Genomic DNA, 16,590 nt, shown 5'->3' on the forward strand with positions numbered 1-16,590 from the left:
TACCCCTTCTAATTCCAGTGCACACCAGCAAGAGGCTGTTTTTAGCTGTGTTTTGGCACAAGCGTTGGTATAGTTTGCAAAACAAACATCCACTGGATTGATGCAAATAATCATGATATCATTCTGCCAGGTAGGCAGAGGCTACTTTGTAGTTAATGTTCAATTGAAAAGGTTTTTTGGGAAACCTTTCCATCTACCAGAAGACTTTTCATTAGCATCATGCTAAAGGCTGCACAAAGTGGTAGACGCGCGCTCCGTACATACACAGACGGGAGTTCTCTTTGCCTCTTCAGAAAGTTGCAGGAAATGCGAATCAATTATGCATTCTGTTCATGTTTAATGGTAGACTTGGGCTAATTGCTACATTTTCAATACATTTAGTTGATTCCCTACTAAGTTCAATGTTGATTTTATAGGGCCCTAGAGCTCTATCCAGGAGGGGGTTGAATGTCTCTGCTGTAACCAAGAAGCTTCATCTTGACATTTAGCCACTTAGCTACCAAGTTAAAAAACCAAATGCATAGCTGGATATCATTTAATTGACGTCTTAGATGTATTGTACTTATTCAATGTCATTCATTCTTTCATGCGTTGTTTGGTCTCTGTGTCTCACACCCTCCCAGGTCTGAACTTGAAGCCAGGCCCGACAATGGATTCTCCGTCCACCACCCCCCAGACGCGGGGCTTCTCCAGCCACTCCCCAGGCCCCCAGACCAGAGGACCACCAGTGCAACAACAGACCCAGGACCAGGGGCCTCCATCTCTACCTCCTCAGCCCCTCATTCAGGCCCTGCCCTCCCGTGTGCCCCCAACGCTACCTGTCCACACCCATGCCCACGCGCCACAGCTCGGGGCCCCCTACTCACTGGGCCCGTCGGACCTGCCTCTCCAGGCCCCTCCTAAGCTCCCTATCATGACCTCCGTGCCTCCTCCCCCCACCCAGACCACCCTGCCCCCCACGTCCATTCAGAGCACCGCCCCCATACTGCAGAACCCCGTACCCATGGCCAAAGTGAGTAGGATGGAGGGTTTGGCATGCATGGGGAGGGTGCTGGGTATATTGCTTGCAGAACTGGGTCATGTTTATTTATAGCGCAAAATGGAAAATGAGAATGAGAGTTTCGAGGTGGTCCCTCCCTGTTTCAATCTGTTTTCTTCCATTTGATGCATAATAAACGACCCTTGATTCAAATAGTATTTGTGTTCCTTCAATTACTTTCAGCATTTAATTGAACCTCTCTGGAGTGCCAAATGGGCAGGGTTTGCACTTTTAGGGCTACTCCATTGGTTCCATTGCACCAGGGAAGCTCAATCAATCGCAGTTCAGAATGCTTTTGACAAAATTACACTAATGTGTATTACCTTAAGCATCTGATCTAAAACGATCACATTCTGCTCTCATGCTCTGCCTCTTCTCCGTCCCCTTTCTGTCCCTCTCCCTGTGCCCCTCATTTCTCTATCCCCCTCTTCCCTTCCTCCATTCCAGCAGAGAAAGAGCCAGAAAAGGAAAGCCGACACGACCACCCCCACGGCTAACGACCAGCTGAGCGAGTCTTCTCCGGCTGAGTCCAAGTCGGGTAAGACGCTGCCGCGGCGAGAAAGCGCCAGGCCCACCAAGCTTCTCAAGAAGGAGGCTCCGGACTCCCAGCACCACCTGGGCCTCGGGATAGGTCTCGGTCTAGGGGGACCCGTAGGACCAGGGGTAGGGGCTCATAGCCCCAAGCAGCAGGAGCAGCTACGGTACTGCTCCAGCTTGGTCCGAGACATGTTACATAAGAAGCACGCCGCCTACGCCTGGCCCTTCTACAAGCCAGTCGACGTGGACATGCTGGGGCTGCACGACTACCACGACATCATCAAACACCCCATGGACCTCGCCACCGTCAAGGTGGGTTTGAATGGAACGCTATTTCGCTGTGTCCCAAATTGCACCTTTTTCCCTTTTGACCAGAGGCCATAGTGCACTACTTTCGACCAGAGCCCTATGTTGGGTTAGGGTTGGAAAGAAAGCCTGAAGGAGTGTAGCTCTCTAAGGGATTCCCTGGTCCTCTCTAAAAGGATTCCAACATTGCGACGTGGTTTTGTTGTTGACATGTGGTGATGTGTTTTTAGGTGAAGCTGGACAGCCGGCAGTACAGAGACGCCCAGGAGTTTGCTGCCGATGTGCGGTTAATGTTCTCCAACTGCTACAAGTACAACCCACCCGACCACGAGGTGGTGGCTATGGCACGCAAACTGCAGGTAATAACACTTCTAACCTGGTAAATAATAACACTCTCTGAATTCCATTTCATTACTTACATTTTCCAGAAGGAACTTAAGTGTGGTAACATAAAGATATATTGTAAATATTTAAATGGTAACATTCACGCTTGACAGATACACACGCAAGGTATATATAATGGATTTCATAACAAATGCCCACATGAGCTTACGCCTTTTCATGTACCTGTTTGCTAAACTATTTGCTGTTTTAATGTTTTACTGGTGCAGCAGATGTTTGAATCAGGGTTGTAGGGAGAATACGTTTTGAAACCAAGTGAAATTTATAGGTACTACCAGTTCCTGAACACCGACGTTTACTTTTCCATCGCAACTAGTTTTGCTGCGGTGCGCCCTATTGAACACCACCCAGTTCTGTTCTCTACCCACTCTGACACTGAGTATGTCCTCTCCCTCCCTCCCTCTCTCCCTCCCTCCCTCTCTCCCTCCCTCCCTCCCTCTCCCTCCCTCCCTCTCCCTCCCTCTCTCTCTCTCTCTCCCTCCCTCTCTCCCTCCCTCCCTCCCTCCCTCCCTCTCTCTCTCTCTCTCTCTCTCTCTCTCTCTCTCCCTCTCTCCCTCTCTCCCTCTCTCCCTCTCTCACCAACAGGACGTGTTTGAGATGCGCTTTGCCAAGATGCCAGACGAGCCCGAGGAGACGTTGGCTTCGGCTCCTGCCCCCGCGCTGCTCCAGTCCTCCGCCCCTATCATCAAGTCCCAGCCGCCGCCCATCTTAAACCCCGCCTCCTCCATCCTAGGTCCCGCCTCCTCGGTCAAACGCCCCGCTTCCTCCTCGGACAGCTCCAGTGATTCGTCATCGGAGTCGGAATCGTCCACGAACGACTTGGAGGAGGAGAGAGCCCAGAGACTGGCCGAGCTACAGGAACAGGTGAGGAAAGACCGAAATGACATCATTGAATGCAAGTAGGATTGGATTGAGGGATTCCATCTTCTCTGATGACATCTCTATTCGTCATACATTATTGTAATGAACCATAACCCCCTCATAACTATCATCTTCCTGATTTTTCTTTGTTGGCACTAATAACATCCATTTGTGATACATTTGATGGATAAATAAAGTTGTTTAAAATCTAATTGAATCCCTGAGGGTGGATGAGGGTGGCTGTGTCATTTCTGACCCCCTGGGATATTTGGTTACTTCCAGTCAATGCCTATCCATTGTTTTTTGACCGTTGGTTTCCTGTCTGTCTGTTTCAGCTCAAAGCTGTTCATGAGCAGCTGGCGGCCCTCTCGCAGCCACAGGCCAGCAAACCAAAGAGAAAAGAGAAGGAGAAGAAGAAAGACAAGCACAAAAGGAAAGGAGCGGTGGAGGAGATCCCGGAGCCGGCCATTCAGTTCCCCAAGAAGACCAAGAACAACAGCAGCAGCAGCAGCAACAACAACAAGGAGCTCCTGCCCAAGAAGACCAAGAAACCCAGGTAGGAACAATAATAGCCTTTTCACACTACTGAGCCAAGCTGAGAGGAGGGGTATGCTACAAAGCAGGACCAAGGAGTAAGCCAGCTAACTTGCCTGACTATTTTGATATTATCATTTTTTTAAAGAGGAGCTTGAAATGGTCATGGTCGTATTGATAAAACAAATTAAATCAAATTTACCAGAAAACCAAGAGTTATTTCCGGTTGCTTATTAAAGTTAGCTGGCTAACTCATTGATCCTGGTTTGTTGTATACCCCTCTGTACTGCACTGGCCTGGTTCTCCATCAGTCTATACACGGTACAATACACAGCTACGGGACGTTCTGTCTTAGGTGTGGCATTGGTACAGAAGTCAGGACCTGTGACATTTACCAGGGGACACAGAATTTGCTGAGCGCATGGATTGTATTGACACATTATAAACGTTGCTGACCTCAAAGCGCTGATTGCCTTTGTCAAATTACTTCATGGACCTGTTTTGTTGATGTTTTTTATAAGCTTCTGTCTCATTTCTACGGCAAGTGTGGTAACATGATTTGTTTTCTCCCTCTGCCTTGGGCTCTTTCTGCATTTCACGGAGATGTTATGTTACTGTGGCTACATTACAATGTCCATATACTGGCATAGTACTTAGAATTCACTACTTCTTTCGAAGTAGTATTCTTGTTTGGACATTGGAATAGAAAGGTTATTCCGCTTCCAGTTGAAATAGTACTGATGGTTTATATATTCTGCTCTGATCTTGCAGTAAGAAGGAGGGAGGTGCGGTGAAGAACAACCGCTCTGCAGCCCTGGGCCCTCAGGCAGCGCTGCAGCCCCCAGCTCTGCAGCCCGTGTCTGGCTTGGGGGAGGGCCTGGAGGAGGACCCGGCTGCAGCCGGAGTCCCCGGGGAGAAGGGTAAGCCCATGTCGTACGAGGAGAAGAGGCAGCTGAGTCTGGACATCAACAAGCTGCCCGGTGACAAGCTGGGTCGTGTGGTCCACATCATCCAGTCCAGAGAGCCCTCGCTGAAGAACTCCAACCCCGACGAGATCGAGATCGACTTTGAGACGCTCAAGCCGTCCACGCTGAGAGAGCTGGAGAGATACGTGTCATCGTGCCTCCGCAAGAACAAGAAGAAGGTTCCTGGTGAGTCTCAACATGCGTATCTTTGCCTCCTCTGTGGCCAAACAGAAACTCCCGACTCCCTACAAATCACTTGTAATTGAATAATGTTGCATAATTAATTCAAATGAATCCCAAAATTACAGTTACAAAACATGAATAACAAGGTATTGTTAAGATAACTTTTCTACAGCTTTCCTCTAGCTCCTAGGTCACACTTAAAAAATATATATATATATATTGTTTCACCAAGCGGTTTCCTTTAACTTTGAGCAATGCAGTGTGTTGTTGACCTAACATATTCGTGGAAGATAGTTTGTCTTGAGAAGCTGTCGAGTCACATGCTTCCCTCTCCTATAGTGGCAGAGAAGACCATGGAGGCCATGACGGCCGCCAAGACCAAGGCCAGCTCTTCCTCTGACTCGGACAGCAGCGACTCCAGCTCCTCAGACAGTGATGAGGAGAAGGGTAGGGACACGCTGCAAGCCCTTCTCATTTCACTCCTCAAATGTTGTTTTTTAAGCCTTTATTATCTTCTTTGGTTTGAAGCGTAACATTGAGGTATTTCACACATGCCTCGTTATTTACCTCGTGCGTATACCACGGTCAATACTTGAATATTTGACTAGCTCACATTGTGGCTGTGTTTAAAACAACCGATTTTTATCACGTGTTCAGAATTGATAGACGAAAGCTTGGTTCAGTAGTCAGGATCTCCTCTCTCCCTTCTCTTGTCAGGAGTGGCTCCTAAACAGAAACAGAAGAAAGGCCACGGAACCAACGAAGGGAAGAAGCCCCATCTCCACCATGCCATATCTGGAGCTGGTCCGGTCCCCCAGGGCCACCCTCACGCCCAGGCTCCTGTCCTGCAGCCCAGCATCCACCTGAAGCAACAGCAACATAACCCCTCCCCAGCCACCTACATGGCCCCTCCTCCCCCGGTAAGATTTGATTGATTGATTAGATAACTAAACGTAGTAGGCTGCTCCAGCCTGAGAGATGACAACATATTTAACATTTTGGTCATTTAGATAACCTCATCACAGTCCTAAGTACATTTTCTCTCAGCAAAGTCAGTGCTAGTAGGAAAAGACAAGTGCAGGATTTATTTAAGGTACTTAACATTACATACATGATCAATTATCCAGGATAAAAACACAGCTCGAATGCTTATTTCCTATGTGGTCCTAAAGATGTGACATGATAGCATTTGGTTGTCTGTTTTTGTAAAAGCTCATTACAGGATTTAAAAACAACGACAAGACGATATACATAATATATATATATTAGGGCATTTCACTACACCCGCGATAACATCTGCTAAATATGTGTATGCGACCAATACGATTTGATAGGGATGGTGACTGTACAGCGGGACTACACAGCTGATTAAAAAAGCATTTGGCATCACTGAAAAGTGCAGCAGGGAAGTTCAGTGTATGATTGCGCTTGTGTGTAATGTCTAGGTAACGGTCACGGCGTTGGAGTCCTCCCAGCTGCTGGAGAACACGTTTGATTCGCTGTCCCACTTCGGCCAGCAGCCCCTCATGCACCTGTCCCAGCACCACCACTCCTCGTCGCCTGCCGTGCCCCCCCACCTCAACGCTCATTCCGCAGCAGGGCCCGTGTCCCCAGAGACGCACCCATTTCTCAACCAGCACCCCATTCTCCCCAACCCTAACCCAGGTAAGTCCCGGCCTCTTCAAGCCACACCTGCCAGATAGTCTTTTTCTATTTTTTTCTAATATTTGAGCTGTGGTTGATTGAGCTTGCCTGGCGTAATGGGACCAATGGAATAGTCCAGAATGTGCGAACGCCACCCATCTGGTGCACTGGGCAGGATCGATCCAACGCAAACAAAGTATTTGAAAGAAAATACTTTCTGAACCCAGTTCTGCAATAAATCGGTTTCGTGTTACCCGGAAAGCTTCCTAAAAAATTATTCTAAGCATTTATTGACCTATGATTAGATTAACTAGGCAGTCCTTTGACTTTTTCCATTGTGATGTTTCCATCCTGACTCTCCTAACCACATTTTGTCATTGTTTCCCTTCCTCCTCTTCACCTGTAGCTTTGCACAACGCCTTGCCCCAGCAGCCGTCTCGACCCAGCCACAGGGCAGCAGCTCTACCTCCCAAACCCCCCCAGCAGCAGCCGCAACCAGCGCCCCAGCCAACCCTACAACAGCTTCAGCCACAAGCCCCTCCACCCCAGCACCACCTCCCGCCCCACATCCTCCACCCCACCCCCCCCCTCAGTCTCTGCAGCAGCGGCCCTTGTCCCCCCCCACCCTCACCCCTCAGGGCCTGCTGTCCTCCCAGCCCCCCCCAGATGCTCCTGGAGGACGATGAGGAGGTGATTCCACCCTTACCCCTCAGCCAGATGCATCTCTACCTGCAGCAGGGACAGAGCCAGGGAAGACCTGGCCAGCAACCACACAATCCCCAGCAGATCATGCAGTCTCTCCAGGTTCGACAACAACAGAACCAGGCTCCCCTCCTGCAGTCTGTACAGGTCTGTATTGTGTATATGTTGAGTGTGTAATATGTTTATTTTAAGGCTGCCCCCGACAAAAAATAAATATTGGTAGACCGAGAGTCATCATGTTCAATCCATTGGTAGAAACGTCTAAACCTATTTTTTCCATATATAGGCAGACACAACCTATGTGTTTGAATAAAACCAACTACATATGCACTGAGCTTGTCTGATGCTTTAAGCACAGTGTTTGATTAAATAATTAAGACACAAATGACTCAAAGAGCCTGATGGTCACACTGTGTTAAAAAAGACAGCGAGTTCCTGTGTGACTGGCGCACGTTGTCTCGCTCTCCTCCCTACTGCAGCGAAAGACAGCACAGCAAGTGTTTATTGCGCTGTCCGTGCTGAAGCTGCAACATCATTACAGCCATTTTGTTAACTTGTTTCTGACTGAGAAGTTCTGTTATCAAAATCCCTCATTTGTTTAGGAAAAACATTCCCTATTCCCTCAACCCTTGCTTTCTTTACGTGAAACATGTAAGCATCGCATGCTTGTGACCAATAGAGCCTGACCTATAGCCTATCATAATCACATCAATGAATTGGTGATAATAAACTCCCAACGTGCTAATGTCGACAGAGAAATGGATGCGGAGGACGTGAAAAAATAAACTTGAACCGGTTGAATGTTTACTGGTTGCTCAGGAGGGAAAGGGAAAGTCAGATCTTTGGAAGGTATTTGACTTGGTTGTGGAAACTACTGGAGATCTAGAAAAAGGAGGGTATAGGAGCAAGCGTTCTGTGAGTAGTGTGTGTGCCAAACAGTTGCTCTTAGATTATTATTTTTTTTTCTGTTCATTTGGAACAGTGTAAACAACACTAAATAATTGTACCAGAGAGTCTGTTCTAACGAAGAAAAAAATAACAATAAAGCCTTTATTACAGCAGACTAAAAACAGCTCCTGAATTGCGGTTTATTTCTTGTTTAGGCTAATTATTCAAAGCTCCCTTTGTTTAATTTTAAAACTAAAAGGCTTGATTGCATTTCAAAGCATGAACGTCTCTTATGCTGTGTGATGGCATGAACGAATAAATGATTGATTGATACATTAGACTATATATTGGCCTAAATACAGGCCTAAGTTACGGTATTAAGACTAAACAGGACGCGCTGTTAGGCCTACAGCTCGATAGTGGTTGTACAAGGCTACTCTACAAAGCCTACTAAGAATCACGACATTACTTTTTATAATGATGATCATAATAATTATTGTAATAATGAGATCAAGAGAAAGGAGGGTATAGGAGCGAGAGCTGCGTGCATGTTATACGTGACCAACAGGTGCTGTAAGATTACAATATAATTTTTCTTCCTGTTTGGAACAGGGTAAACAATAAGTAATACCAGTCTGTTCTAAACCCCTCCAGAAATTGTAAAGCCTTTATTACAGCACAGCAAAGATTAAAAACAGCCAAATCTGTGAAATTGCTTTATCCAACATTTTGCCCGTTTCATGAGGCTTGGTGCACACGGAATCAGTAGGCTATTAAACACTCACGGGCAACAGAAGTAGGATCTGTCTTATTTCTTTAGAAACAGTACCAGTCAAAAGTTTGGATACACCTACTCATTCAAGGGTTTTTCGTTTTTCTGTGGAGACATCAAAACTATGAAATAACAAATGGAATCATTTAGTAACCAATGAAGTGTTAAACAAATCAAAATACATTTTAGAATCTTCAAATGAGCCACCCTTTGCCTTGACAGTTTTGCACACTCTTGGCATTCTCTCAACCAGCTTCACCTGAAATGCTTTTCCAACAGCCTTGAAGGAGTTCACACATATGCTGAACAGTTGTTGGCTGCTTTTCCTTCACTCTGCGGTCCAACTCATCCCAAACCATCTCAATTGGGTTGAGGTCAGGTGATTGTGGAGGCCAGGTCATCTGATGCAGCACTCCATCACTGTCCTTCTTGGTCAAATAGCCCTTACACAGCCTGGAGGTGTGTTGGGTCATTGTCCTGTTGAAAAACAAATGATAGTCCCACTAAGCACAAACCAGATGGGATGGCGTATCGCTGCAGAATGCTGTGGTAGCCATGCTGGTTAAGTGTGCCTTGAATTAAAAAAAAATCACAGACGGTGTCACCAGCAAAGCACCCCCCACACCATCACACGCTTCATGGTGGGAACCACACTTGCGGAGATCATCGGTTCACCTACTCTGCATCTCACAAAGACACGGCGGTTGGAACCAAAAATCTCAAATTTAAACTCATCAGACCAAAGGACAGATTACCACCAGTCAGTCAATTGCTTGTGTTTTTTGGTGCAAGCTAGTCTCTTAATATTGGTGTCCTTTAGTAGTGGTTTCTTTGCAGCAATTCCACCATGAAGGCCTGATTCACGCAGTCTCCTCTGAACAGTTGATGTTGAGATGTGTCTGTTCCTTGAACTCTGTGAAGCATTTACTTGGGCTGCAATCTGAGGTGCAGTTGACTCTTAATGAATTTATCCTCTGCAGCAGAGGTAACTCTGGGTCTTCCTTTCCTGCAGTGGTCCTCTTGAGAACCAGCTTCAACGTAGCGCTTGATGGTTTATGCGACTGCACTTGAAGAAACTTTCACATTTCTTGAGATTTTCAGGATTGACTGACATTCATGTCTTCAAGTAATGATGGACTGTCCTTTCCCTTTGCTTATTTAAGCTGTTCTTGCCATCATATGGACTTGGTCTTTTACCAAATAGGGCTATCTTCTGTATACCCCCTCTACCTTGTCACAACACAGCTGATTGGCTAAAACGCTTTAAGGAGGAAAGAAATTCCACAAATTCACTTTTAACAAGGCACACCTGTTAATTGAAATGCATTCCAGGTGACTACCTCATGAAGCTGGTAGAGAGAATGGGAAGAGTGTGCAAAGCTGTCATCAAGGCAAAGGGAGGTTACTTTGAAGAATCTCAAAAATAAAATATGATTCCATATGTGTTATTTCATAGTTTGGATCTCTAGTAAAAATAAAGTAAAACCCTTGAATGAGTAGATGTCCAAACTTTTGACTGGTACTGTATATATGGATGATTTATAAAGCCAGGCACATTTAACAGTTAGGCTATTGATATATAGACCTAATTAAGTTGGGGTTTGCTATCTCCTCAATTTGCTTAGACAATTAGGCTAAGCCCTATTCGCAGGGGACTTCTATTACTAGACAATTTTGGTTACGTAATTATTACTCCAGAATGTCCATTATTACAGAGGACGATTCAGACGGGATTACTTTTCTCCAAACTCTGTTAATTTTTTTATTTATTTTTTAATTATAAATTGAGAGTTATGATGGAAGCCCAGGTGATAACAGGGCTGCACTGTTAACTCGAGCTTAGTTCCCAAGTTTCTAAACCATACCAAACCATATTTGGGTATAGTGTTGTCATAATATTTAAATTGAGGAAGTGTGATCATAATCATTAGGATATTTTAGCAATCCGCAGTAGAGATGCGTTTTTAAGGCTCTGGGTGCGAAAGTCAACTTCTAATTTCCAAACGTTTACGTCAGTTGTATGCTGCTTTGCAATCTATTAACAGCAAGGGTTACATTAAATAGGCATATTATTTTGTACTGATGTGTTTGGCAATAATCAATCCATTTCTACAAAACATATGAACGAAAGCATTCACTGTGAGTGTTGCTACATTTCGCTCCTTCGTATATAGGCTATGCGCAGCACTTCGTTCAATTTATCGAATCAGTTATTGTTTTCTTCCGCAACACCGGTCAAACTCAGACATTTCTCTCAAAACACAGGGATGTCGATTCGCAGGGAGCTAGTATTATCAGAGTTTGCCAAAAACAGTTGGTTATTCTGGCTGGAATTGTTTAAAAAAAAATATGAAAACATAAAATTTACCAGTGGTGTAAAGTATTTTTACTTAAGTAGTTTTTGGGGGGTATCTGTACTTCACTATTTATATTTTTGACTACTTTTACTCCACTACATTCTTAAAGAAAATAATGTACTTTTTACTTCTTACATTTTCCCTGACACCGAAAAGTACTCATTACATTTTGAGTGCTTAGCAGAACAGGAATATCAGCCCTAGTTTATTTGGATCCCTTTTTAGCTTTTGCAGAAGCAGCAGCTTCTCTTCTTTGGGTCCACATAATGTGTATATAATATTTGTATTGTATTTGTTGTGTGTGTAATGTACGTTTATTTCTTATACAGAGTCACTCTGTGTCTTGGTAAAAATTTGCCCTCTGGGACATTAAATTGATCCTATCCTCCTATCCTAGGTCCAGCCCTCCCAGACCTCCTCTCTTCAGCCCCCCAGCTCTCAGTCCAGCCCCCCAGCCCCAGTCCAAGCCCATCCCCCCCTCGCGCCAGATCCTACCCCCGCACCAAGTAGCCCGCCACCTGCAGCAGCATGCCCAGATGGGTTACCCCTCCCAGGGGCCGGTGGCACAGCAGACGGGTCAGTCAGACAGGCAGGCCGCTGCAGGGCAACACAAGGGGTCAATGCAGTCCTCCGCCAAAGCACAGCACATCATCCAGCAACAGCAACACCCCTCCCCTCGACAGATCAAGGCTGATCCATATAACAGTGGTGAGACTCAAGTGTTGATTATATTGGTTGAAAGGCCTCAGATCTCTCAAAACCTGGAGAAAGTGTGTAGTGTCTCAGGAACTACATTATTATAACATAGCAATCTAAACAGCGTGACTGCAAAAGAGACGACCTGGACCGTCGTGTGTTTCGGTATGTTAGGACACTGCGCTGTAGGTTTTGAATCCGACTAAATGGTGATTCTACTCATTCCCTCTGTTCTGCCTGCAGGGCACCTAAGGGAGAACCCCTCCCCCATCATGATGCATTCCCCCCACCTCCCCCAGTATCCCCCCATAACGCACCAGTCTCCGCCACACAACCTGCAGCCCAAGAAAGTGAGTAGCGCGTGTGTATCTGTCTCTATTTCTGTCAGTCTGCATCTGGATCGGTTTTGCAAACGCGCATTCAAATAATGTTTTCTATCAAGTACTACAGCTTCGCTGGATTGTTTGAGCTTGCCTGGCACAATGGAGTTTATTGACTAGTCCTATAAAAAAAAGTGTGCTGCAGGCAGGCTCAAACGAAAGCTGAAAGTATTTGAATGAAAACCACAATATTTGAATCACTGGTCTTGTCTGGTTGTGCCGTGTGAAGTTCGATAGAGCCTCTGTGTGTGTGTGTGTGTGTGTGTGTGTGTGTGTGTGTGTGTGTGTGTGTGTGTGTGAGAGAGGAATGTACGTGTTAACCTGCATTTCTATGTGCTTGTTGAAGGGACAGCAAGCACTTAAGCCACAATCCTGAGTGTTTTTAATGGGTGTATATCATTCATCGAAACGACCATTGAAGAGCAGAACATCTTCCAGAATGTGCCGTTAACCCTGTCCGGCCGTGTGCTGTGTGTTGAAGGAGCAGCGTGCGCCCCCGGCCCTGGTAACCTTGAAAGAAGAGAAGTTGCCTCCCTCTCCGGTGATGAGAGGAGGAGAGCCCTTCAGCCCAGCCATGAGACAAGACCCTCACAAACACCCAGACAGCCACAGCAAGCCCTCTCTACCAGGCCACGCACAGCAGAGTGAGTACACTCGTATGTGGGGACATTTTGCCGTTCCCCACAAGGATTTCTTTATTTATTTTAGGTTTAGGGTTTGGAATTAAGGTTAGGTTAAGGAAAATAGGATTTTGGATGGGAATCAATTCTTTGGTCCCCACAAGGATAGCAATACAAAACTTTGTGTGTGTGTGAGGGCTGGGCGGTATACTGTATTTTACTATATACTGGTTTGGGTTTTTACTTTACCTTCTATAACGGTATTTCAATGTTTGGTTTGTTAAATACGCCACTCCGCCGTGTGTAACGTCATCTTTTATAGTTTACTCCGCTACTTGAGTCGTTGCTCTCACTCTCTCAGCAAGCCCCCGCCCCCTGTCACTCAAGTGACAGTTGTGCAGTTGTTGCTCGACCGCGAGGCCACTTGAGTCTGCATAGTCAATGCAGCAGATGCAACAAGACGTCGATGACAGCGATGCTGCTTTCCACTTCGCTCCTTAATATAAATCCACAAAGGTTTTACAATTACACTGTTAGTTTCTCTTAGTCTGCACCCAGCTAGTTTGTCTTTTGTTGGCAAGTTTTGGCTAAAATAAATCGTCTTAGCTGCTAATGCTAATCGCTAGTCAGCTGGCTAGCAAATAAATGTTCTGCGTCAGAACAAATGTAGCTAGCTAATACAACCTGATTTCGGTGCTAGTGTAGGCCTAAATCTGCATGTTTGTGCATCAGTGTCTTCTAAATCAAAAAGGAATAGGCGAGCCATGAATGTTAGCTACATGAAGAAGGAGAACGTTCAATGTAGCCAAAGATTATATGGTTCCCTGGGAAACACTGACCAACACTTTGGTTTCTACTCTGTCACAATAACTCCTTGGCATTTTCATTCGTTGTCATGTCAAACACCGTATTCAAAGTACCTACTATTATATTTGAACTATAGAATTAGAATAATCATAATATTTCCATGATTCAAACAACTTCAAAGTGTTTTGATCTAAATCGCAAGTCAACATTTGGTTAAAAACAAAGCCTAGATTTATTGCCCATATCATATCGTGCAGCCCTATGTGGCAGTGTGGAAATGATCTCCAATGATTGCAGGAAATGCAGAAATGGATGAATATGCCAAATAAATGTTGGTTTAAGTTTGATTAAACAGTATAAAACGAATCAGAACGGGGAAAGCCCCATTTAAAAACACTTAGAATGTATGTGTTGCCACCATGGGGTCATGAACTACTCATAAAGCAAATGTAGAACTTTTATGATTCAAAAACATAAAATACAGTCAGATATTTTGGCCATATTGCACAGCCTAGTGTGTTTTATTTGTGGGTGTACTATTTATGGGGCTGTACTGTGTGTGGAAGAACAGTATTGGGGAATAGTGCTCATCTGTAGACAGACACACGTTCCATAAGAATGAACGTGATTGTGTGTAAAACAAACGAGCACATATGTCTTTCTTTTTGACATGTTCTGTATTCCTTGTGTGTGTTTACGTGCATCAGATGTGAAGTCGATGGACAGCTCTCGGCCGGTCATCCGTTGTTCCTCAGAGCCCAGCGGTCCTCCCTCCTCCTCCTCCTCCCTGCCAGACAAGGACAAGTTCAAACAGGAGCCCAAAACGCCCATCGCCCCCAAAAAGGTACAGGTGGGTGGAAGACAGAGCAGCACGTTGCCATACACACATACACCGTATTGTAAACCTATGGGTGGCAGGTAGCCTAGTGGTTAAGAATGTTGGCCTAGCAACTGAAAGATCACTGGTTTGAATCCCAGAGCTGACTAGGTGAGAAATCTGTCGACATGCCCTTGAGCAAGGCACTTAACCCTAATTGCTCCTCTGGATAAGAGCGTCTCTTAAATTACTCAAATGTAAATGTAATACAGAGTATACAAAACATGAAGCTCTTTCCCCGACAGACTGACCAGGTGTAAACTATGATCCCTTATTGATGTCACTTGTTAAATCAACTTCAATCACCGTAGATCAGTGGACACCAACCGGTCGATCGACTCGTCGATCTCCAAACATGTCTGTAAAAAAACAAATGATAAAGTCTTGTTAATATTTTTTTTTATTAGTCTCGGGCTGTTGGTGGTAGGTGCAGCCAATGCCTACCCGGCGCACAGGGCAGCTGAAAACTGTTGCCATTTCATGTGTCTGAAGGTACTAACTCTGCCTTCCCGGTGGGCCTGGAGAGGAAATCAAGTGCACTATGCCACCGCTGGCCAATCAGATTGCGCAGATGACAGTGTCTGCAGTAACGTAGCAGGCATAAAAGAAAGCCACAGCAAAATTGATACTGTGAGATTTCAGGACGTTTAAAACCATGACTAGAGAGAGACTGTTAACGAACACATCAAAGAGCTGCTGTTTTTATGACTGAGTTCATGTTTAAGTTCTCACTCAGCACTGTCAAGACTTTGTATTCAACACTTTTTTATAAGCCATAAAATGCGCGTTCTTCCCATTTCCACTCAGCGCTACAACAAGCACTGCAGCAGTAATGAATGAGGAGGAAAGTGTATCTATGGGCTTGTGTTGTTGTTATTAGCGGCTTGGGTCTTTTTTAATGTCAAGGAATATTTCACTTTCTCTGTTCATAGGAGTAACAACATGAATTTGTGCATGAGGCAGAAATAATGCGGTGTGACTTGAGTTTCACCATCAGCTGGAAGAGAGTGTCCCTTTTTGGTCAGTGTCAGTGGAGGAAAGGGAGAGGGGGGGGGGATGTTGAGAGACAGACCCTCAGTCTGCTGCTCTCTCCCTCCGCTGACACTGACCATCAGATGCTGGTGCTGTGCCTCCCAAGTAATACAACAATGGATCTGTTACCGGTGGGATCATGTAGCCTACCTCAAATTTTGAATTAGAATTTTAAAAAATGTCCCAGACTACAAAGCATTGGCAGGTAAATTCAAGCAAAGCCAGTATGCGGTGATAATGTATTGGGCCTGTAGCTTACTGCGCAAAACTCATTGCTACAGAACTGTTTAATTGGCTAATGTTGCATAGGCTGACATTTTAAGTCACGTTAATAAAAAATCAGAGCGGTAGATCTCGGCATGCGTTTTGACTCAAAGTGATCTTGACTCAGAAAAGGTTGGTGACCACTGGTGAAGATGAAGGGGAGGATGTGGGTGTGCTGTTCAGAGGGTGAATGGGCAAGACTAAATATTGAAGTGCCGTTGAACTGGGTATGGTAGTAGGTGCCAGGTGCACCAGTTTCTTTCAAGAACTGCACTGCTGCTGGGTGTGTTAAGAATGGTCCACCACCCAAAGGACATCCTCTCAACTTGTCACAACTGTGGGAAGTGGAGCGAACATGGGCCAGCATCCCCGTGGAAGGCTTTCGACACCCTGTGGACTCCATGCCCTGATGAATTGAGGCTGTTCTGAGGGCAAAATGGGGGGGTGCAACTCAATGTTCCTAATGTTTGGTATACTCTGTATATTATCTTTTATTATGAGAATACCATCATAGCCACTCGTTTCAATAGTTTGGGTATGTGATGAGTCAAATACTAACATATCTGCTCTCCCTCAATCCCCTCCCTCGCTGTCATCTGCCTGTCTCACTCTCTCTGTCTGTCGCCATCTGTCTATCTTTCCATCTATCCGTCGGTCAGGATGTGAAACTGAAGAACATGGGTTCGTGGGCCAGCCTGGCCCAGAAGTTCACGTCAGCGCCCTT

At 45.4% G+C, this 16,590-nt stretch overlaps 1 protein-coding gene across 5 annotated transcripts in view; it reads left to right on the forward strand.

Moving 5' to 3' along the window:
• The window catches only part of LOC106600922 (bromodomain-containing protein 4), a 59,899-nt gene extending 46,995 nt beyond the window's left edge, over positions 1-12,904 (forward strand). For 2 of the 5 annotated variants that reach the window (XM_045714940.1, XM_045714941.1), the window contains exons 6-17: positions 624-1,012; positions 1,487-1,888; positions 2,113-2,241; positions 2,870-3,148; positions 3,481-3,701; positions 4,451-4,830; positions 5,167-5,274; positions 5,545-5,747; positions 6,273-6,492; positions 6,878-7,320; positions 11,588-11,898; positions 12,130-12,237. In XM_045714940.1, the coding sequence (XP_045570896.1) occupies positions 624-1,012; positions 1,487-1,888; positions 2,113-2,241; positions 2,870-3,148; positions 3,481-3,701; positions 4,451-4,830; positions 5,167-5,274; positions 5,545-5,747; positions 6,273-6,492; positions 6,878-7,320; positions 11,588-11,884 (3,071 nt within the window). In that variant the 3' untranslated portion in view covers positions 11,885-11,898; positions 12,130-12,237. Of the gene's footprint in view, positions 1-623; positions 1,013-1,486; positions 1,889-2,112; positions 2,242-2,869; positions 3,149-3,480; positions 3,702-4,450; positions 4,831-5,166; positions 5,275-5,544; positions 5,748-6,272; positions 6,493-6,877; positions 7,321-11,587; positions 11,899-12,129; positions 12,238-12,747 lie in introns of those variants that run through there. The other 3 variants (XM_014192710.2, XM_014192709.2, XM_045714939.1) reach the window with 3 other exon arrangements.
• Positions 12,905-16,590: the final 3,686 nt, after the last annotated feature.

Source organism: Salmo salar, chromosome ssa03 (genome assembly GCF_905237065.1).
Source record: "Salmo salar chromosome ssa03, Ssal_v3.1, whole genome shotgun sequence".
Lineage (NCBI taxonomy): Eukaryota > Metazoa > Chordata > Actinopteri > Salmoniformes > Salmonidae > Salmo > Salmo salar.